Source organism: Pseudopipra pipra, chromosome 3 (assembly GCF_036250125.1).
Source record: "Pseudopipra pipra isolate bDixPip1 chromosome 3, bDixPip1.hap1, whole genome shotgun sequence".
Classification (NCBI taxonomy): Eukaryota; Metazoa; Chordata; class Aves; order Passeriformes; family Pipridae; genus Pseudopipra; species Pseudopipra pipra.
This window is the reverse complement of record NC_087551.1, coordinates 109663777-109685585: the sequence shown is the minus strand read 5'-3', so window position 1 is coordinate 109685585 and position 21809 is coordinate 109663777. Positions and strand designations below refer to the sequence as shown.

Sequence of the window (21809 nt, the reverse complement as noted above, 5' to 3'; positions counted from 1 at the left end):
CCTCAAGGAAGAGCAGGTGATGCCTTGGGACGGACCCAAAGCCACTGAAGTAGTGGTGGACACATTAGCACACCTAAATAGGAATAAATGCTGATTATTGGTCAGCATTTTCTCTTACGTTTGATATAAAGAATCAACAACGAAGGAGGGAAGCAAATATTGAAAATAGCAATAAGACTGATAAGGAATCTCAAGTTCAGACTAATGGTAGAAAGTTCTGTATGTTTTCAGACTCCTGGAGTGTTTATTCACCACTGAGGAAAAATTAGAAGTCTGATTCAACATCTCAGTTGGGAGCGTTAAATCCAATCTGTAATAAATAATTTTGTGGTAAACTTATCTGCAAACACAGAAAGACTGGAATTATGAGATTTATCCAAATATGTCCTAGACCAAACAACTCTCTGGAGGCTCCTAATGGGAGACTATAATGCGATTGCTGGTTGCATTAAGGAAAACCCCTTGTTGTACAGCTTGAGGCACGTTGCTGCATGTCTGTGCTGAAATTCCCCTGTCTTTAAACATAGGGATAAATATTTATTTAGGGTCATTATGAAGCTTCATGCTAGTTTTTTGGATGGTTAAAAAGGTGGTGGTATAATCACTCATCCTCGTGACTTACGTGTACAAGGAATGCTCTTCCAATTTAGGTTTACAATCTCTGTGGAGTTAATTAACTTTGTAGGTCGTAGGAGCACAGTTTTTATTAGAGTAAAACAAGCAATGCCTGTGAGTGGAAAAACAAACACAGTTCTTTGGAGAATGTAAGAAATGTCTTATAGTTTTTCACAAGTGAAAAGTTGCCCTTATCCTTATCACTAACACTGTTGCTCTCACTACAGGTAGTACTGACCAGTGGCAGAGGTCTTACAGAGTGCTTTTAAGTCTGTTTACTTTTCTTCTAGAACTGCACTTTCTTTTCTCCCCTCTTTTTCAATGGTAATTTACCATTTTAAGTAAAAAACTGTTTCTCTTTCTGATGTTAGCAGCCCATCAAAGCCAGTCCTTTTTTTTTTATTCAGAAGATAACCTGTCTGATGCAGTGTTGTAAAGGCATTTCTTGAGCTTTTCTACGAAATGCTGTGATCCTGCCATAAGCAGACTCCCATATTCTCTTGTAGAGAGATGTCTTTTATTTAAAATGAACTCATAGGAACAGAAAATGTTGTTTAAATCCCCAACTTGTTTCCAACAGTAGAAAATTGTGAGTGCTAACACACTGAATTACAGAAATAACCTGTTAAATGAAGGTAAGGGCAGTATGTGTTTTGTCATCTTCAGAGAAGTCTTAACATTACATTAAAATCATGTTGAGCTTCAGGTTGTTTTTGTGGGTCTTTGTCATTCCGTATGGACTTTCTACATGGATGGATTCCACATGTGACTTTGAACTCTTGGATGTATTGTAGAGTTGAGGAGTGGGAAAGTAAAGGAGCTTTCACTGTTGTTTTTCTGTTTTGGAATAGGGAATCTGCAGAAACATTTCTGGGATTGTGAGTCCAGGTTTCCCATGTTGAGTCTCAAGAACAGTTGCCAGTCCTGACGTTTATCCCGATTCTTCTCTGAAAGGGTCGGCCTTCTGTAGAACAGAAAGACAGTTTAACCTCTGCCTTCCAAAAGTGTTGCTAATATAGACGTGTTTTTTTCATAAACAAAAAAAAAAGCAAGTGAAGACAATAGTTACTCTATTATAGGGAAAGTGTCTGTGGGGAAAAACCTCCAGAGTTCAGCATTTCTTGAGTTTTGATTCCTGAAAATGCAGTGTAGTCATATACAGTCCAGGCGGGTCTTGCTTCTTTTGTGAAGTTGTGAAATTGTAAAGTAACCCCTTTAGAAGAAAAATGATTTTATTCTTATGAGTGATCATCTTGTCAGAGAGACTGTATTATTTTTCCCCTCCAAAATTTTACCAGCTATAGTTGGGAAAAATTATTTGTCTCTTAAAAACATCCAGGAAATTTAAGCTAAGTCAGAAAAGTAGCATTGGCTGCAGCAAAGCCTCTCATGAGAGCATGTAGTAGCAACTGTACTTTGATTTATGCAGAACTGATTTTTAAAAGTATTGTAGTTCACTGCTACTTGATGCCAGCTCAGAACCTCTGGAGAGCCAAAGGTTCACCACTGCTCCATGAGAAGATTCCTACCTCTTGCCCATCCTGGGGTCAGAGAGGTGACTGTGAAGAGAGGACCCCTGCATCTGAGTTTATGATTCATGGATGACTTGCCATGAGTAAGGACTAGGGCTGTTAGGAAGGAAGAAGAACAGAAATATCTCTGGGCAAAATTAATTGGATCTGGTTTATGGGCAAGATATTTCTCAACCCTGGGACTGAAGGCATGTTAATGCAAAAAAATGTTGAGCTAAGCCAGGTAAGTTTAGATGATACCATTTGAGTAGCAGATGTTTGTTTGACTCTTCCTGCAGCTTTGCCCTTCCAAAAAAAGGAGTACTCTTCCCTTCCTCACAGTTCAACGTGCCCAAAAGTTGGGCAGTGTGGTTTTTCTCAGCAGTTGTGCTGAGTGTCCATTTTTACTGCATATGGAAGTTTCGGGAAACAATCAGAGTGTTTGTGAAGATTGCAGCTTGTTTTGATTGTGATTGCATAGGAGAACCAAGTTTCAAAGTAATTTTGTCCGTTAAGTCTTTATTTTGATGGTTTTGATTGTACTAAAGGCAAACCCAAGAATTACTTTGGAGAATGGTGTCATGACAAGGCTTTGTAGAATTGCCAAGACCTTATGAATCCTGTCGTTCCAAGTGTTTATTTCAGATAGACTGGTGTGGGATTTTTGCTCAATATTTTGAGGAATCTTAGTATGATCCTTTCTGTACACAGATTTTGCTTAATTGTATCACCAAATGGTGACATCAAAAGAGTCATGAGCACCTGGTTAAGCTAAAACTAAGCATTTGCAGTGCTTTAACCTTCCCTCTTGTTCTGTGCTCTTTATCTTGTTTCTGTAGCATATGAGGTAGGAGTTGGAAAAAAAACAAGTGAATCCTTTAAATAATAAGTGTGGGTGGGGTTTAACTGCCCTTACTGTGAATCTCTACCAGAACTATTGGGGTTTGTTTTTTTTTTTTTTATTTTAAACAAATACTTTCGTTGTCCAATGGTTATTAACCTGTATTCATAAAACAATGACCTGTTCTAGTTCAGGCTGCAGATGGCAGACACTCTCTCTTAAGTGATGTTAGGGTAGAACTTATTTCATTGTGAAACATTCTCACAATGTTCTTTTGATAATGTGTGTTTGGAATTATCACTTTCCTGTGACAGTACCTGCTTGCACTGGCTCACGAGAACTGTAGAAGGTCGTAGAAGCACTTGTTTATATAATAATGTAGTTGTCGTCAAAGGGTTTTTTTAAAGGAAATTTATACTTGCAAGAAATTTTGGGTTGTTGAGCCTGGAGAAGAGAAGGCTCCAGGGAGAACTTTTGTGGTTTTTCAATACTTAAAGGGGCCCTATAGGAAAAATTGGGACAAACATTTTTATCAGGACCTGTTGTGACAGGAGAAGGGTTAATGGTTTTAAACTAAAAGATGGCAGATTTAAACTAGATGTAAGGAAGAATATTTTTATGAGGGTGGTTGAAACACTGGCACAGGCTGTCCAGAGAACCTGTGGATGCTCCATCCCTGGAAACATTCAAGGCTGAGTTGGAAGGTGCTCTGAGCGACCTGACCTAGTTAAAGATGTCCCTGCTCGTTGCAGGGGGCTTGGACTAGATCACAGAATCACAGGCTTGGGTTGGAAGGGACCTTGAGGTTCTAGTTCCAGAGGTAAAAGTGCACAAAATATTTTGTGTGCAAAAAATAATGAGGCTCTTGAGGAGCGTTAATGAAGGCAAAAATGAGAATGAAGGGTGAATGTGGATCTTGAATCACTTGTTGAATTAGACTTTACTGCTGACCTGTAAGATTTTAATACATTTGACACACTGCTATGTAAAACTTCGAATTTCATAGTTGGAGGGGAAACAGAATTTACCAGATTGTATTCAAAGAGGTGTTTTGCTAAAATATATAAGAAGGTTTTCAAGATTGATTGCCATCTTCTTGCTTGATTTGTTACATACAAGTGAGAAGTTTTGCATTTCAATACATATGTAAACAGAAGTTGTCTTACAATGTAAATAGGATTCTTTAGGGAGGCTGTGGTGATGGTCATAACTCTAGTCAAGGAATTGTTAATGTATTTCTATCGCTTTGCAGCCACTGACCATGTCAATATATTGTAGTGGTCTTAACCCTTCAGGCATCAATTTTAAAAATCCAAGGAGTGCTGTAGCTACCTGCTTCAAAAGATGATTAAAGAATAGTATTTAATATAAGAAAAATGGGATGTTGTTAATATTTTCCATAAATGAAAAAAATGGTCAAGTTCTCTGAAGTTGCTGCTGGCAGCTTTAGGAGCATTTCTACGTCTTGTCCAGACAATGTCTATAAGCATAACCACATCATGCACTTTCTGCTTGTATCTTAAAATTAACACTTTAAAGAGATCTAAGTGCTGCTCTAATTTTTGCCATTGGGTATGAGTTGTCCTTATTTGTGTATTACAGGAATGCTCTCACTGCCCATCAACTTACAGGCATCTGATTTAGATTTATTTCACTTTATTATCAGTATCTAATCTAGATTTATTTATGCTCATTTAATCAGAAGAGAGAAGGGGGAGGGTCTTGAAGTGCAATTTCACATGCAACCTGCAAGAAGACCCTTTCACTGAGGCCACAGTAAAAAAAAAAAATTGATATATCCCCAAGAGACGGAAGCAAAGCTCCAAACTGAAGTGTGTAGAGGTTGTATCCTAATGCCCTCACGTCTTTTCCGTCAATCATCTCCCCAGCGAGTTTCTGATTTGTTTTGACCTTTTTAACTATTTGTATTTCCCTATTAAGGAGCAAGGGTAAAGAATTAAATCTGTACACATGCAAGGAGAATGGCAGTTTTAGCAGGGCCTTCTTGAGAGGAGACATTAAGGTTTTTTTTGAAAATGGCTTTGCTTATATGGATAAAGACAGATGAGAGATGATTATTACTGTGTCAATATGGCAAGTACGTCAGCTTGCAGTCCCTTCACTTTGTTCTTTGAGAAAAGAGTGCAAAAAGCTCTTGAAATTTTGTAGGTTTAAAGCTTTGAAATTAGATTTATGTAGGAAAAGAGGAAGCGTTTTATAGTAACTTCCTTTCAAAGTGCTGTGGTTTCTAAGGCAAGTTGTTGGTATCTTATTAGAAGAATTATTTATTCCCTTCACTGTCTTTTAGTGAGCAAAACAAATACTTGAACAGATTAACAGTTCTGTGGAAGTAGTAATGCTCAGGAGAAGGTAATTTTAGAGATGTTTTGAAGTAATAACCTTTTAATGCTGTTTCAAGGGTTTCCATTCAGAATTCTGGCTAATTCTCACATTCATCGATATGAAAAATTAAATATTTGTCAAGAACTTCCCGACTGAAACTTCCTCCTACTTAAAAACCAAACCCACTTATTTCTGGCAAACTGCTTTTCCTGCAAAGGACACACACCCTGACCTTTATGCAGCAGGTTGGAGCATTTCTGAAAGTCTCTCTGGTTCTGCCTGGTATTATCAGCACAGCTCTGTAAACATGACTATTCCCTGCAATTTCTATTTGCTGCCCTGAGGCTGCAATATTTTTTGCTTTGTGAAGTATCAAAAAATGTGAAGTTGAAATTGTATGTTATCTAAAAAAACAAAAAAAAAAACCAACAAAAAAAACCAACAAAAAAACCCCAAAAGCCCAGAATGTCACTCCTTTGTCAGAAAAACCCAACGTATTTTTTTTAGCAGTCACAAATTTGTTTTTAGACTATTGACAAGACAAGCACGACCCTTCTTGGCAGCTGGAGGGTGTTACCCCTCTGCACGAGAACCCGGGTGACACTGAATGCAATCTGTTTATCAGTGAACCAGGGGAGTATTTGGCTCACACAGGGTATGGTGAGACATGTGCATCCTGCCCAGGCTGCAAACAATCAGCAGCGACAGGAAACTGCTTTGCACCAGCTTTGAAGGGCGACAGAGCTTGTTTGAAAGCCGAGGGTAAAGCAGTCTGGCTGAGGGATTGTCTCAGCTCCGCTTGCACATCTGGGAAGCAGGTTTGTGTTTCATAACGTCCTTGCCAAACTGGTAGGGGCTGGGTGTGTCCACATCTAACTTTGTCTCTTGAGAAGCCAAGCTTTTATTTTGCAAGCGCCTTGCTTTATTTTTTAAAGGTTGTTCACCGGGAATTTTGTTTTGGTTTGTTTTTTTTTCAGGAGGTCCAAACATATGGGCCATCACCTCCGAAGAGCGGGCCAAGCACGACAAGCAGTTTGATAGCCTTAAACCCACGGGAGGCTACATTACAGGTTGGTCTGAGGCTCTGCATTACACATTAACTTCTGTGTACACATACCTATCTTTGTAAAACAGTTTGAGAACTGCATCCTATTTCTAGCCCTTTGTTGTGTGACTAATAACCATATTCTTCAGGCAAACAGCCATGGGTTATTAGTAAACTTTACAAGCCTTCCTCTAAGGTCTGGCACAGGATCACTATTCCATTAACCCTATCACTTCTGCAGCTACCAGCTATGTGCTGTCATTCTGTGTGGTTTCAGAAACCAAAGAGTATCAGGCAAAATCTGTGCTTAGATGGGAGGCTGCCAAGGAGCACTTACAGTAGCTATTGTGGCAAGTGACGCCAGAGACACCAGAAGTGGTTCTCCTCTGTCTGAGCAGTGTTAGAGAATACTGTGCTGTTAGAGATCTTTGTTTTGGAGGAGGAGGCAGGGAGAGAGATGCTGACAGCTTGTCCTTGTTAGTGACTGCTTGGAATTTATTACGCATTGGGCCTTCAGCAGGTTCTGGATACACTAATGGCATTTTGCACTGCCCTGCTGTCAGTTCCAGTTGCATTCAGCTGTGGAACAACTGGATCATGTTGCTACGCACCTCAGAACTTGCAGGTTTTAAATGTAAGAATCTGCATGTGATATCAAGAAAACACTCAAGTTAATTCGTAAAGATGACTTTAATTTAAGAATGCCCTGTTCTTTGTGTGTGGGCAGTAAAGACCAGCCCTGATTGCTTCTACCTGCCCAGCTATCTGCTAATACCCTGTCTTGTTGTTCCTGCTTTTCCCCTTTTGGGGCTGGAAAGGACTGAAGAGAGTGGGAAATTGTCAGTTTGGAACATGCACATCTTCAGGCTAAGTGACAGCGCCGGGAGGTTGGTCTTTACCTCTAGCTGAAAAACAGGCAGTTCTGGAAACTGCCTTTAGGCCACAACTGGGCTCTTACCTGCACATGCATCTGAAGGCTTCATTATTTATTTGGCAAATGCTTGAAGTAAAGGGTTGTGTATAAATATAAGGGAAGAGAGAGCTGAAAGAATAACCTGAAGTCTTAGCTTTAAGTATCTGTAATTCACTCAGAGGTAAGCATAAACACCACTGTGAGTGTTTTGTGTTTGTTTACAGCATGATCAGTACCAGTTGATGTGGAACTTGGTATGGGATTGCACAACAGTTCCCATTCCCTTCCTGAAATACTGAAATAGTGGGTGTTATCTGACAGAACAGATTATTATTTAGAACATGGTATTTTCCTAGTTTTTACTGGGGATAGAGGAGAAGGAAAGAAATAGCATGCTTATCCTTTCCTGTAAAAGTAATTGGAGCAGGACTAAATTTTCAATCATTTTTACTTCTTTAAGTCTTACATCTTTTCAACTGTTGACAGCTATTGGTTTTTGACCTGTTCAAGCTTTTATAGCTATCTGAAATCACTTCTCAGAGCAGGGATTGGGGATTACATGGTACGTGGGTACCTGACAATCACTGTAAACAGCATTAAAAGCTGAGAAAAAAAAACCTGGAAAGCTTGGCATCCAGTGTGCTGGTTCCTTTTGAAAATCTGATCCCCCAAGAGAGTGCTGAGCTCCTCTTAAAATCTGTGTCTCTGGTGTAAAAGGCTGTCTTTCTCTCTTGTTTATCATAGGTGATCAAGCACGTACCTTTTTTTTGCAATCAGGACTACCAGCTTCAATCCTTGCTGAAATATGGTAAGGCATTCTTTACTGCTTGTTTTTCTTTTTAAAGATAGTACTTGAAGGCTGCGCACCTCCCATCTTTGGTATGTTGTGTTGTCTCACAGAGGCTTTCAACAGTCAAGGTAGAAGTGTTATCTGAGTCATTGTATTAATTTTACTGAATTTAGAGGAAGGATTCAGCCCATGTGAGTACCAACACCTAATTAAAAAGTAGTATTTTAAAAATCTTTCTTATGATGTCAATTCAAATTGGATTGTATTGGACACAGTCCTTTTAAACTGTAGGTGCTTGAAACAGAAAAAGAAAATAAATTGTAAATTTCGTAGAGGGAAGGTCATTGTTAAGCCTGGTCTTTATATTTTAAATAATATAGGAAAAGATGTTAAAAAAATAACACTTAAAATAGTGATATAGGAAAAATATGTAAATAATGGGTTAATGAATTGCTGGAGATACCAAATTGAATTATGTTTGAAATACTAGTAACCACTAAAATATGGCAATAAGATTAAGTGTGGGAAAAATTACATGCTACTAGACTGGGAGTGGAAAATACACTGAGAGCAGAGGAGAAGAAAAAATCTAAAGCCAGTGAAAAGGTTAGTAGAAGGACAGTTGTAATACACTGTGAGATACCAACCAGTGCTGTAATACAGGAACTGGGAAGAGTGCTGTTCCCTGCAGCATATACATGGTGATGCCAGCACTTGAAACAGATGTTTTCTTCCTTGTAACTCCTCGGTCTTCACTAGAATCCTGTGTTCATTTTGGGGAACATGGCTGTTACCAAGACATACATGGGCTAAAAGGCAAGTAGTTGAGGCTCTTAATAATTAAGAACAACTCACTTGTGAAAGAATATTAAAGAAACTAACTAAATGCAAGTTAGTTTTTTTTCTTCAGACACATGTAGTAGTTAAGGTTAGAAAAGACTTCTAGGGTCATCAAGTTCAACCATCAACCCAGCACCACCACCCTGTTCACCACTAAACCAGACATTTAAATGCCTAGAAAAGAATGCAAGGAAATTTTTCTGCGAGGCCTTGAGGTTTTATGCTGAATGTAACAGAATGAAAGGGAAAATGTAGCTTAACATTGTCTGGATTTTTTTTTCCTCCTTCCTAATTTTATTTATATACCTGAACTTGGTCCTTGCACACTTAAGTATTAATAATATTTCATGTTATTTGTCTGACCAGAAATTTTGTGGCTATGTATGCACTGTTACATGAATTTCTTGTTGTATTTAAGTTTATTTGGAAAAGTGTCAAACACTGTGGATATCAGGCTTAAAAAAACCTCCTTATGCTGTTGGTGAATTAATGAAGTTTTCATAGTGGTGTATGAAAGTGCCCTCAGCAGATTTCTGCATCCTCCTGCATCCTGTTTCAGATTCTTGCATTAATTCCTTACATTACCAACGTTAATTTAAAATAATTATTCTGGCTAGTAGCATAGAAAAAAGCATAGCAGAAGCTTGCAGTGGAGGCAACAAGTATATCCACTGGGCAGGAGACGACTGGTTTTTTAAATGTTTTCCTGCTTTCTCAGGAATTAAGTATTTAATATACAGCAACTTTAAAACTGAACTCTGAAGAAGACTGCAAAGTGGGTAGTGAAACTTCTTAAACTTCTGAGAGTATAAATGTCAAAAGAAAATCAGCAAGTGGTTGCAGCAAGTTTTTTGTTTTCCTGTACAAAACCAGTAAATAAATCTTCTCGTTAGAAAAGCTTCTCGTTAATTAAAAAAGTTAAATTCATGTTTCTTCCTCATGGGCTTTTCTAATGTTTATTTTACCTTGTTTTTAAGGACACTATCAGACCTGAACAAGGATGGAAAAATGGATCAACAGGAGTTCTCTATAGCCATGAAACTCATCAAGCTGACATTGCAAGGACAGCACTTGCCTGCAGTTCTCCCTCCTGTCATGAAACAAGCTCCAGTATTTTCGCCACTAATGTCTGCTCGCTTTGGTACTTATGAATATATAATTACTTAGTGTTCAGAGGTAAAAAACTACAGTTAATTGCAGCCAAATAAAAGCATTAATCTGACCATGAAAGTTTAGCGAATCAGTGAAAAAAACCCCAGGATATTCCTATTTAGGATATTCATCAAGTCACTTTCTTGATGTTTTTGTTAATTTCATTCTATGAAGATGTTTAATAATAAAGAAAAACCTTCCATTGAATATTGACATGGGGTGCAAGAAGGCCATTCAGGTCTGCCATCTGACTCGCAGGCTCTGATTTTGTACTCGTGGTCTTTTTTTGTCTCCCTCCTACTCATTCACCTATTTATACATGAGGGTTTTGAAGTCAAATTTAGTCAAAGATCAACATTTTGGTAGAACAGTTATTTTACACATTTTTTCAAAGTGAATCAGATTGTCTGCTCTGTTTAAATGATTAACTGAACAGAATTACTTTAACTTTTATTCCTTTCTGATGGTATTTGGGCATTCAGTGCATGTTGGTTGTTATTTTGTTGTTTTGTAGAACAAAATACCCATAACTTCATCTGGATTAAAAAATTGGTGCATACTTCCATGCTGAAATTAAATGTATGCATATATTAATTACATACATGATTTAGAATGCCTGCCCTTCACTAATGCCTGCCCTCATGTGTTTGCATACAAGGGCATGCATTTACAGAGAGCTGTGATTGGCATGCAGTTACCTCCTGCTAACTTTCCATCATTTCACCTGTTGTCTTGCACAACATTCAGCCAGTAATTCAAGTGCCCTTATTTTCCTTGGGCAGCTGCCTTCAAGAAACCCTTTGCTAAACATTGGCCCCTAAGGAAGGACTTTTCACCCTATGGATTCTTCCAAGGCTGACACTTGGAAGAGAGTTCAGAAACAGCATCAGCTTTTCCCTGTAGAGCATTGTCACAGCTTTTGAGGTGTGTTGTAATTCTCTTTCAGGGGCCAGATGGGGAAAGATTTGTTGAAGAACGAGTAATAGCTGCAATTATAGAAAAGTAGTTCTTATTCTGTTTAGGAATACTAACTAAATCTACCTTGAGAATGAATTTGTTCATAAAGGTTTTTTTTCAATTCACATTCTTCAGTATATTTTCCTCTGTGAGCTGTCTTGTCTAAATTGAGAGAAAAGGTAGATATTATACATGAGCATCTATTTTAACTCACTGTGTTCCAGACACAGGTTGCTTTGTGTAGTTTCTGCTTAGCATAAGGGACCCAATTTCATGCTGAAGCCTCTGCAATATTAAATCATGAATTATTGGATTTTGCTCTAGGAATGGGTAGTATGCCAAATCTGTCCATGCCAACATCTGTGTCTACGATCACACCATTAGCTCCCATGTCTCTGGCTTCCATGACTTCCATTCCTCCTTTGGTTATTTCTGCTCCCCTGGTGCCTTCTGTCAGTACCTCCTCGTTGCCAAATGGAACATCCAGCCTTCTGCAGCCTTTGTCCGTACCTTTCTCTTCAAGTAAGTATAGAACAGTCCAGTACTCGCTCTCAGAACTGTGAATCTCATTTTCTCTATGGCTAATTTCAGACAGCGATGTTAATACGTGCATGAGAGTTTAAAAAAAAAAAACCAAAAAACAACCCACAAATGGTGTTTTTTTCAAAGTTCACATGTTAATTCTGTTCTAACTAGTTAATCTTAACAACAAGGCACTTAATTAGCTTTTCTTCTATCAAAGCCTTGAATGTTGATATAAAGCATTATCTTATACCTGGTTGCTTCACAGTTTCTTTGGGTTTATTTTTTATTTTTGTTTGTTTGTTTTCAGCGCTGCCTCATACTGGTTCTTTAGGTCCTGTGGCAGGAGGGTTTGGTGGTTCTAATATACAGAAGGCACAGTCTCTCATTGATTTAGGATCTAGCAGGTATGAAAGTTCAGTATATAAGTTGTGTCCTGCTCTTAAGTAGTATACCTTCCAAAACTTAGGGATTATTTCTATTTTTAAGATATAGTCATTAAAAATTAGTTTATCTAATTTGACCTACCAAGTCTGAAAATAGATATTTTTTTTTAATATGCGCAATAAGTAATATTTTCAGTAAATCTGAAAAAACTATCTGAAGTAGGGGAGGACTTGAAATGAGAGAAGGCGGTGCCAAAATACGGATATGGCACTTGAGGACATGATTTAGTGGTGAATGTGGTGATGGTGCCGGGTGGCACCATTGGACTTGATGGTCTTACAGGTTTGTCCCAACCCTAACCATTTTGTGAAAAAGAAGGAGATGTACCTCTTTAGTAAGTAGAAGAAAAAATTACCAAGTGGTTATAAAAGCAAAAGTGCATTGATGTGCTCATTCATTATAGAGGGCACCATGTAATCAGCAGCCATATAAGAATAGGATTTGTTATCAATATTTATGTGTGAATTTGTTTTATGAATAATGGAAGATAATGAATTTTGATAATAGCTGCTCTAGTTCACTAATTTTAGAGCTTTGCCATAGACAGAGTGAGGGACTAGGCTTATCTATCCAGTTGGGCATCCAGGGATGTCTCCAAAAAGACAGTCCAGAGGGCATCTCAGCCCCAGCTCAGTTCCATAGGGTGACTCAGAGGCTCTTGCACCCATTTGCTGCCTGCACAGGGCATTTGGGGTGGATTTGGGCTCCTCACATTAGCAGATGTAAGATGACTGTAGGCATGGTGTGTGCCTGGAATAATCTTTCTGGTTTTCCTTGGTGGTTTTTTTAATCAGAAAGCTTTCTTTTGGTGATGCTATAGTGTTGCAAGGTAGCTCTTCTTCGGTGTTACTGTTGACAGCATTTTCACCATCATATTGTCCAATTCTCTGCAGAGGATGACTGTCCAGCATCCTGCCGGAAAGGCTTTGTTTCTATCACCATTCTCCATCACCTTGGATAACACTTCCAATAGTTTTTTACTTGACAGGGTAGGGGATTACCTTAAACAAGGCAGGCTGGGTGCCCCTGGGTTTGTCTCATTTTCAAAGATGGGACACTGGGAATGCTGGGAGTAGCAGATGGAAGTTTCATAGGTATATCTGAACACTCCATCAACAGTATTCTGCAAAAACTGAATGGGTTGGAAAAGCTCCATTCAGCCTGTCATTGTCAGTAATAAAAGAGGTAGAGGTGGAATATGGTGGTTTAAACAGCGTCAGAAGCTGCTTTTGGTTATGAGTTTATCAGGTGCATTTTTATTCTCATGCTTCTTCATTTGCATACCTCTTAAATTTACTTGGACATCTGCTCAAGGCTTCACAGTCCTTGTAAACACTCCTAGGAAAGTTAAGATGTTTTCCTATGGTTTCCTATACTATAATTTGCAGTGGTAAAATGATGAATTATGTGGCATAAGTGCCTGTGATACTAAAGGAACGAGATCTTCAATTCAAGAGTTTCCTTATAAATATGTGTCCCTACTTTCACAGTAAAATTCTGTATTTGTGATGAAAATATTTGTAGCAAGTTATTAGAGGTAAAACTTTGTGGAAGTTGTTTCATATTATCAGAAAATGCTATATATCTTCTATTCCAAAGCCTGCCTACCAAGCCAAGTGACTTAGAGTTCTTTCTTTATCTCTTTTTCTCTTTTGGTTTTATTTTAATGTTTGGTTGGTTGGTTTCATTTGGTTTTTTGCTTTGGTTTTTTTTGTTTGGTTTTGAAATTATATTGCAGTTCAAATTCTTCCTCTAGTGCATCACTAGCTGGGAATTCACCAAAGATTACAACCTCAGACTGGGCAGTTCCTCAGGCCTCCAGATTAAAATACAGACAGAAATTTAACAGTCTTGACAAAAGTATGAGTGGATATTTATCAGGTGAGTATGATGTTTGGTATGGTTGGGAAAAAAATGCTGTTTTCTGCCTCTGGGACATCACAGGGTGAGGGATGGAATCCCATCTTGGGATTTGATTTACATATGAAATAAAAGCTGAAAGTGTTGATATTCAGACCTGTGCAGGAGAGAGTGGGTTTCAGCCAGCCAAGAAATGGAAATAACCATCAGTTCATTGACTTGGGCTCTGTGTTAGACCTGGAGAAGCCAGATACACTGGGGAAGCTACAGCAGCTGTTGCAGGGAAGAGGAGAAACATGGCAGTGATGGGATCGAAGTAGAAGAGCCCGAGAACTAACCATAAGGCTGTGGAATTTAGCTCTGTAAAGTCAGCAGGCATTTTTCAAACTGAGACTGTTTCTTTTGAAAATGGGGGAAATTCACAATCATTTTTGTGCCATGTGCTCCTATGTATCTGTGTTAGTCATTGCTTAGATACCTGGGTTTTATTTGGAATTTTTACAAAGTAATTTAAGGGAGTCATTCCTTCTTGACTTGCAGTGACATCTGTGCTGTGCCACAGCATTATGGTGGTTTCAAAAGACTTCACACGAAGTTAATATAAGAATGCTTTTTAGCTTGTTCAGTTGATTTGGGGCTGAAGGTTCCATCAAGCTGCCTAGAAGGGTATATGGTTCTTTGCTACCAAAGAAAGCTGACAGCTTTCCAGTGTGCTAGCTGAAGGTTTAGGTAGACAGTCAGCTGTGCTTTTGTAACAGCTGTGGGGATTACCATAAATATCCTTTTTTCATGTCAGCTTTCCTGTTAGGTCCTCTGAGTGGAAAAAAATGTACACAAGAATACTTATATCTTCATTGTGTTCAGGTTGTAGTGCCTGTTGTTAAGCCTGGAAGTAAAACCAACTGATGAAAATGGATTAGATTAATACAAAAAATAAACATGCCCCAGTTCATGACCCATTTTTTGCCTCGTGAATCTTTGAATGAAGTGCTTATTTTTGTTAAAATCTTTCACACTCTCACTAAGGATTTCAAGCAAGGAATGCCCTTCTGCAATCAAACCTTTCACAGACTCAGCTGGCTACTATTTGGTGAGTTTGGTTACTGATTAGAAATTCAATGTGTTTATGGTGTTAATAGAGGAAATGTGCTTTGTTAAATAAGAAATTATAAAGAGACACCACAGATCTAAAATCATAAACAGAAACTAAGCTGCTACTTAAACTGGTTTGTTCATTAGTTACATTTCCAAAAGACACCTTGACATAATTTTTCACTCCGTTTGTTAAAGTCCGTATAACAGAACAGTTACTAATTTCAGTTTCTGATTCAGGGTTGCACTAGTTCATCAGAAATGAGGGTTCATTTATTTCAAATGTAGGATTCTGAAAACTAACTTGTTAGCTTTAAAATATGGAGGAAGATTAAAAATTAAGTAACCCTTCAGCCTTTTTGGGTTTTACTGTGGTAAATAATCTGCCCTGCTAGCCATGGTAGTTTAGGTTACACCTTCAGAAATAACTCAGATGTTATACATAAGATTTAGTGGCCCAGCAGAATTCATAATAGCTTGGTGCTTTACATCTTCTCTTCAGCTTCCTTTGTTCCTGTATCCCAAGACAGTCATTTGTCTTTAGCAGCAGCAAGCTGAAATGTTCTTTTTATTTGTTCAGCTTGTTTGGTTACATGCTGCAAGGGTAAACAGGGAGTGTGGATGGTATAGGTCAGCTCTGGAGTGTGGGGGAATAAAGCAGGTGTGTAGGGTCTGTTTTTCTCCTGGGTGCGTATCCTGAAAGGTATCAGTAGCCAGTGCAAGGTGGTCTGTGTGCCCATGTAGAGAGGATCAACAGCCGTTCATTGGTTTCCCACATACATACCACACCCCCCCCAGTTGCATGGGAAGCATTTTGTAAGCTGATTATACAGTCACCTTCTCCTTAGAGGGTGTAGGTGATCTTTTTCCTACCCAATGAAAGGTACTCTGGGGCAGCTCATGTCTTCCCTACACTGTCAAGGAGACACAAAGGGGAAAAAGAATTCTATGCAAAGGTTCCTATTGTAGAATTTGATGTAATTTTATATAATGTTTTCTTTTACTTTAAAAAAACAGTTGAAAAAGTGTTTTCTAGCATTTTGAGCTGGTTAAGAACAGTCCTGGATTCTCTTCCCAGTTCTTCTATTGGTGATGCAATAAATCAAGAGATATCTTTCACCCTTTCCTATCCTTTTTGCAGTATTTTTGGGAAACTTAATAAGAGAATTGGGATTGTTTAGCCTGGAAAAGAGAAAGCTTCAAGCTGACCTAGTTGCAGCTTTCCGGTACCTGAAGGGAGCCTACAAGAAATATGGAGAGAGACTATTTGCAAGGGCCTGCAGTGAAGGGACAAGGGGGTATGGCTTCAAACTGAAAGAGGCCAGGTTCAGATTGGATATTAGGAAGAAATTCTTTACTGTGAGGGTGGTGAGACACTGGCACAGGTTGCCCAGAGAAGCTGTGGCTGCCCCATCCTTGGAAGTGTTCAAGGTCAGGCTGGATGGGGCTCTCAGCAACCTGGTCTAGGGGAAGGTGTCCATGGCAGGGAGTTGGAACTGAATGATCTTTAGGGTCCCTTCCAACCCAAACCATTCTGGGATTCTATGATCTGGATAACAGTACATTATTAACAAAATGTTATCCCCTTCATCAATTATTCATGTTATTTAATAGTATTTTTACCAGAACATTTCACAGGAATTCTCTGTTTTAAAAGTTACAGTAAATAGTTTCAGCTGTCACTTGTGAGGGATTGTGCTGATTGTTCTTAATTGGTATTGCTGTTAAAACCCTGCAGGTCACTGGCTGATATTGATGGAGATGGGCAGCTGAAGGCTGATGAGTTTGTTCTGGCCATGCACCTCACAGACATGGCCAAAGCTGGGCAACCGCTGCCACTGACTCTGCCTCTGGAACTGGTACCACCTTCCTTCAGGTAATCACTGAGGGCAGTGAAACGTAATGCACTGAACATAACTGTGCTGTTTCTCTAACAGTGGTGGTTTGGGTTTTTTCCCCTCCAGGAGTGGAAAATATACTGAAAATATAAATGGAACTCTGCCATCTTACCAGCCTGTGCAAGAGGAGGAGCCACAGAAAAAACAGCCAGGTAGAAGAGGGTTCACATCCTTAATGTACAGTTTCTGAAAAACCTGTAGAAAGTGGAAGACACAATCAAATCTGTAGAGAGCTTCGTTTCAGGAGCTAAATCCCTTTTAACTTGGATGATAGGAAGGTTGTTAAGTAGATGTAGTCAGCCTGTTACATCTAATAGAATTGAGCAGGCAGAAACAAGGGCTATTTTTAGCTGTAGGAAAGGAAAATTGTGCTGATTAATAATGTATTTTGGAAAATAAATCCTTCACAGCCAAATACCACGATGCTACTGCAAATTTTTTTCAGTTGAAACTCCCTGGCATTACTTTGTTCTGGACATTCCGAAAGCAGGGGGTTCCAATGTAATTTAATTCTCTGAAAACTGGATGCAATTTGCACAAACACAGATTCTGCTGTTGACTCTCTCGTGCTACTTGCACAGGTCTCTTGCATGCATACTGCGAGACAGGACTTGCCTCTCTTTCTGGCAGTGTGGTTGCTGGGGGCCTAAACCATTGCTTTGTATCTCTTTTTATCCTTGTGTGCAGTAATTGAGCTTGATCCTGTCTTGGTTTCTGATGGTTTTAACTCCAGGAGGACTTACAGGGAACACCCTTAAAAACTAAGCCCTTTGTCTGTGTTTTAATGTTTCTTGTACCTTGGAAAACCTTTTTAACAGCAGTCTTCTCCCAGCTTATAAAAGCTGTTCTTTTATGTTTTCCTGTAACATTCTTTCCTCTTTCATTTTTTAGACTCTAGAGGCTTTCCTCTAACATTCAAGTCATTTTTGTGGTCATTTGTAAACTGCAACTTTTTTTTTTCCTTTTTTTTTCTTTTTTTTTTTTTGTTTCAATTGGAATAGAATTAGGAAAATTTAGGGGTATTTTTGAACAGAAAAATAATAGTTTAACAAGTGCAAGATGCTTACATCATCCATGACTGAACAACCAGGGCTTGCCAAAAAGTATCTATCTTTAGTGGCATGAGTGAGGTGTTTGTTTGAGAGCAGTGTTTTGCACAGAACAGAAATAACAACCTTTCCTTATTTTAGTGACATTTGAGGACAAAAGGAAAGCCAACTATGAGAGGGGAAATATGGAGCTGGAAAAACGCCGCCAGGTCCTGCTGGAGCAGCAACAGAGGGAGGCTGAACGCAAGGCTCAGAAAGAGAGAGAAGAACAAGAGCGAAGGGAGAGGGAACGTCAGGAACAGGAACGGAAAAGACAACTCGAAATGGAAAGGCAGCTGGAGAGACAACGAGAGCTGGAAAGACAAAGGGAAGAAGAAAGGAGGAAAGAAATAGAAAGGCGGGAGGTTGTTTTCTTGAAATTATTTTTTATTGCTCTAAGGAATGTGTACAATCATACAGTATCCACTTGGCAGAGCATTCAGGATTTGAACGCTGACTTTGATTGTGTCCCCTCGCATGGCCATTGACAGATGGTCTTGGAGAAAGAATGTCATTTGTGTCTGAAAACATTGTGTCTGTTAGAGATGAATCGAGTGTTTGGCATGGGTTAAAGATTTCCAGATACTTCATAGGACAGATGAGATTTTCTTGGATTTTTGCAAAAATTTATATTCCAAACGAGATTGTACTGAATTCATAATTGATAACATTTTGACAGCTGAACTTGAGACAAATTTGCTACTACTTGGTGTCTCAGCACATGCATCAGACTTGTCTGTTTTATGTAGTTCTGTGAAATACTCAGAGGAGATTTCTAGCAGTATCTGTCAATGCGCTATTTTTTGGGCAGTATTCCATAGCTACAATTAGAATTATGTAGCTTTTCTTCATCCAGGCTTGGGAGCATGACATGAAGAATCTTACAGGATCACTTCCTGCCTTCTTTGTTGCTGAAGTATATAAAAGCACTTTACAGAAGACATTATGTTGTGTTGCTGTTACGCTGTTCAGAAATAGAGCACATTACATTAAATTATGGTCTCTGAGTTCTGCATCTCTGTTGTAATTTAAGGTAATGTAACTTTTGTACAGGCAGCAAAGCAAGAACTTGAGCGCCAGCGACGACTGGAATGGGAGAGAATTCGTCGCCAAGAACTTCTTAATCAGCGTAACAGGGAACAAGAAGAAATTGTCAAGTTGACCTCTAAAAAGAAGAGCCTCAATCTTGAATTAGAAGCTCTGGTAAGACAGGAATTTCACTACACGTGTTGAAATATGGTATTTTAAACTATGCGAATCTTAGTGTCTGCATTAATGGCCCACTAGGAGTTTCACTCTGTTCTGGATGAGGAATCTAAAGCAGGTATTTTGGGTTGTTTTAAAGAATTGATTGTGAACTGATCTGCCCACAGATTTAGTGAAGTGACTTTTTCCATATGTGGTATAATCTGTCTTTGATTTCTTTCTAGACCGACAAACATAAGCAAATCTCAGGCAGACTGCAAGATATTCGTAGCAAAAAACAAGCTAGAAAAACTGAACTGGAGGCTTTAGATAGGAAATATGACCAAGGAATCATGGAAGTCAAGCAACTACAACAACAGCTTGAGGTATGTAACTTTCTGTTAATTTTCCTTTACTGTATTCTGTTTCCATAACACTGTTGATAGTGCTTCCCCATAGGGAGGAATAGGGAATCAGTTGGATTATAGTGGAGAGAGGAAATAGGCAAGGCTGTCAGCATGGCAGAGGGTTTTAGCTTATGTGTGGTGTTAAAGAAATTATTATATATAGTACAGTGAGCTGATAGTTAAATGAGAACAGTTGTCAAAACCGCAGCTGGTCTTTTGTGAACTGATTAAAGGGACTTCTCTTCAGTTATGAGTTCTTTTATGGCTCAAATTTTTATGAGGAGTGTTGTCCTGTATCCAGAACAAGTTAATCTTTAGGCTGAATTACCTTGCTGCTCTTTTTTTTTTTCCCTCTCTTTGAATAACAAGACGTAAATTATTTCAAATCCGTTGACTACCATGAATCATCCTGTACTGTATTTTTATTAATGCTTTTGCACGTCAGGGAAACATCTTTTCTTTTTGTTACTGTTTTATGTTAAGCTTAGGGCAGTCAACTTAAATGGTCTCATGATAATATTTACACTTTTAACATGTCTGTTAAAATTTCTTCCAGCTGTGTTAATGCTTTCGGGTCAAAAGCTTTCAATTTTAATACTATTTCTATTAAGAATATAGAGGTCATATTTTCCTTTACCCCATAATGGTAACTTGCATCCATGTTTCATTAATATGAGTTGAAGTTATGTTTGAAATTTCACTCATTTTTACTTGCTGATTTATAAACAATATTAAAAATTTGTCATGTTCCCTTCAATATCTACAGGATTATCAGAATAAACTAATTTATTTGGTTCCTGAAAAGCAGTTGTTAAATGAAAGGATAAAAAATGCTCAACTTGAAAACACTCAGAGTAAGTGCTTGCAAGTGAATTCTCTTCTGTTTGCACTGCTGACTTTTCATCTCTTGTAAACAAGTCTGAAGGATACAAACGTGTTAATAACACCTTCACTTCTATATCTTTTCAGTTAAAGCCATTGTTTCATCTACATTCCATTTTTCCCCTCATGTTCTAGATAAGGGGTAAACAAACACATTTTTGCAAGAAAGCACAGATTTTGCTTGAAACTTTGTCTTGAAAATCTACATATACAGGCTATGTGGCCCATAGTATTAAAATTCATCTGTATTTTGGTAGTGTAGACTCAAGGGAATTAATTCATGTAAAGTTTACATTGGTCTTTACATCAAACCACACTGGAAGTCACTGTCTACAGAAGTTTGCTATGAATTGGTCTGATACTAAAAAAAACCACAGCCAAATTGCAAATTATTCTGTATATATTCCATGTAATACCTGTATGTCTCAGTTCAGTGTTGGGGCCATTTCTTCTTCGAGCTGTATATGAATAGAAAGGTGAATCTAGGAATTTTTTTGAGGAAAGAGGTTAGGAATGTGTTTATATTAGGAAAAGAATAAAATAGTTAGTGAAAACAGAAATTCTTGTAAAATTGCTTGTCTTTCCTTATGCAGGTACAGGAGTCAGTTCAGTGACCAAGAAGTCTGTAGAAAAGGAAGAATTATGCCAAAGACTTAAGGAACAATTAGATGCCCTTGAGAAGGAAACTGCTTCTAAACTTGCTGAAATGGATGAATTTAACAGTCAGCTTAAGGTACATGCCTTACCTAAATATCTTACACCTGTAAGCACTATGTTTTATTTCTTCATCCGGTCATAAAGATTGATGCCACTTCTACCAGGCTTCCAAAAAGCTTTCCCCAACTTTCAGTGTCAAATAAGAGTTACCAAAAGTCTTGGAGTAAATAATACAATAAAAATGCACTTAAATCTATTGCTAACGTACTAAAATAGGAATCTCTTGCTAATCATTGCTTTGCATGACTCAGCTGTTGCTCACTCTCACCTTTTGCCTTCTAGAATTCTTTTTGATTTAGAATTAAAGTTTTTCAGACCCTTGCAAATTCTGTTCTTACATTATGAGGTCGTATTGGGTATTATTTTTGAATTGTGCACTGAACATTTAACTTTTATTAAAAGAAGCACATGTTTTCATAGTACACTGTACAAAATCTGGTGGCAGATTTAGGTATTATCCAAGATCACCTAATCCTTAGGTATTATCCTAAGGCCTAGGCCACCAATTTGTGTAGAAGTTATGAATTATTGACCACTGTCCTTGAAGGTGTTTTTGTTTCAGAGGCCACTCTTGCCTTGTCTAAAACCTCAGGCACCTCTCACAGGGTAGCATCCACTTAACTTTATTTACCAGCTTACTCCTAGTGGCACTGATGGGAACTTTTTCCTTAAGTAATGGATTAATGATGGATCAGAGTGAGAGC

At 38.4% G+C, this 21809-nt stretch overlaps 1 protein-coding gene across 10 annotated transcripts in view; it reads left to right on the top strand.

Annotated features, from left to right (window-relative positions):
* The window catches only part of ITSN2 (intersectin 2), a 91184-nt gene that overhangs the window by 33327 nt on the left and 36048 nt on the right, over positions 1–21809 (top strand). For 7 of the 10 annotated variants that reach the window (XM_064650661.1, XM_064650659.1, XM_064650665.1 and 4 more), the window contains 14 exons: positions 6288–6380; positions 8013–8076; positions 9876–10039; positions 11332–11529; positions 11840–11936; positions 13715–13857; positions 14863–14926; positions 16667–16804; positions 16893–16978; positions 18017–18279; positions 18968–19117; positions 19345–19485; positions 20273–20360; positions 20982–21121. In XM_064650661.1, coding sequence (XP_064506731.1) covers positions 6288–6380; positions 8013–8076; positions 9876–10039; positions 11332–11529; positions 11840–11936; positions 13715–13857; positions 14863–14926; positions 16667–16804; positions 16893–16978; positions 18017–18279; positions 18968–19117; positions 19345–19485; positions 20273–20360; positions 20982–21121 — 1829 coding nt within the window. Of the gene's footprint in view, positions 1–6287; positions 6381–8012; positions 8077–9875; positions 10075–11331; positions 11530–11839; positions 11937–13714; positions 13858–14862; positions 14927–16666; positions 16805–16892; positions 16979–18016; positions 18280–18967; positions 19118–19344; positions 19486–20272; positions 20361–20981; positions 21122–21809 lie in introns of those variants that run through there. The other 3 variants (XM_064650667.1, XM_064650664.1, XM_064650668.1) reach the window with 2 other exon arrangements.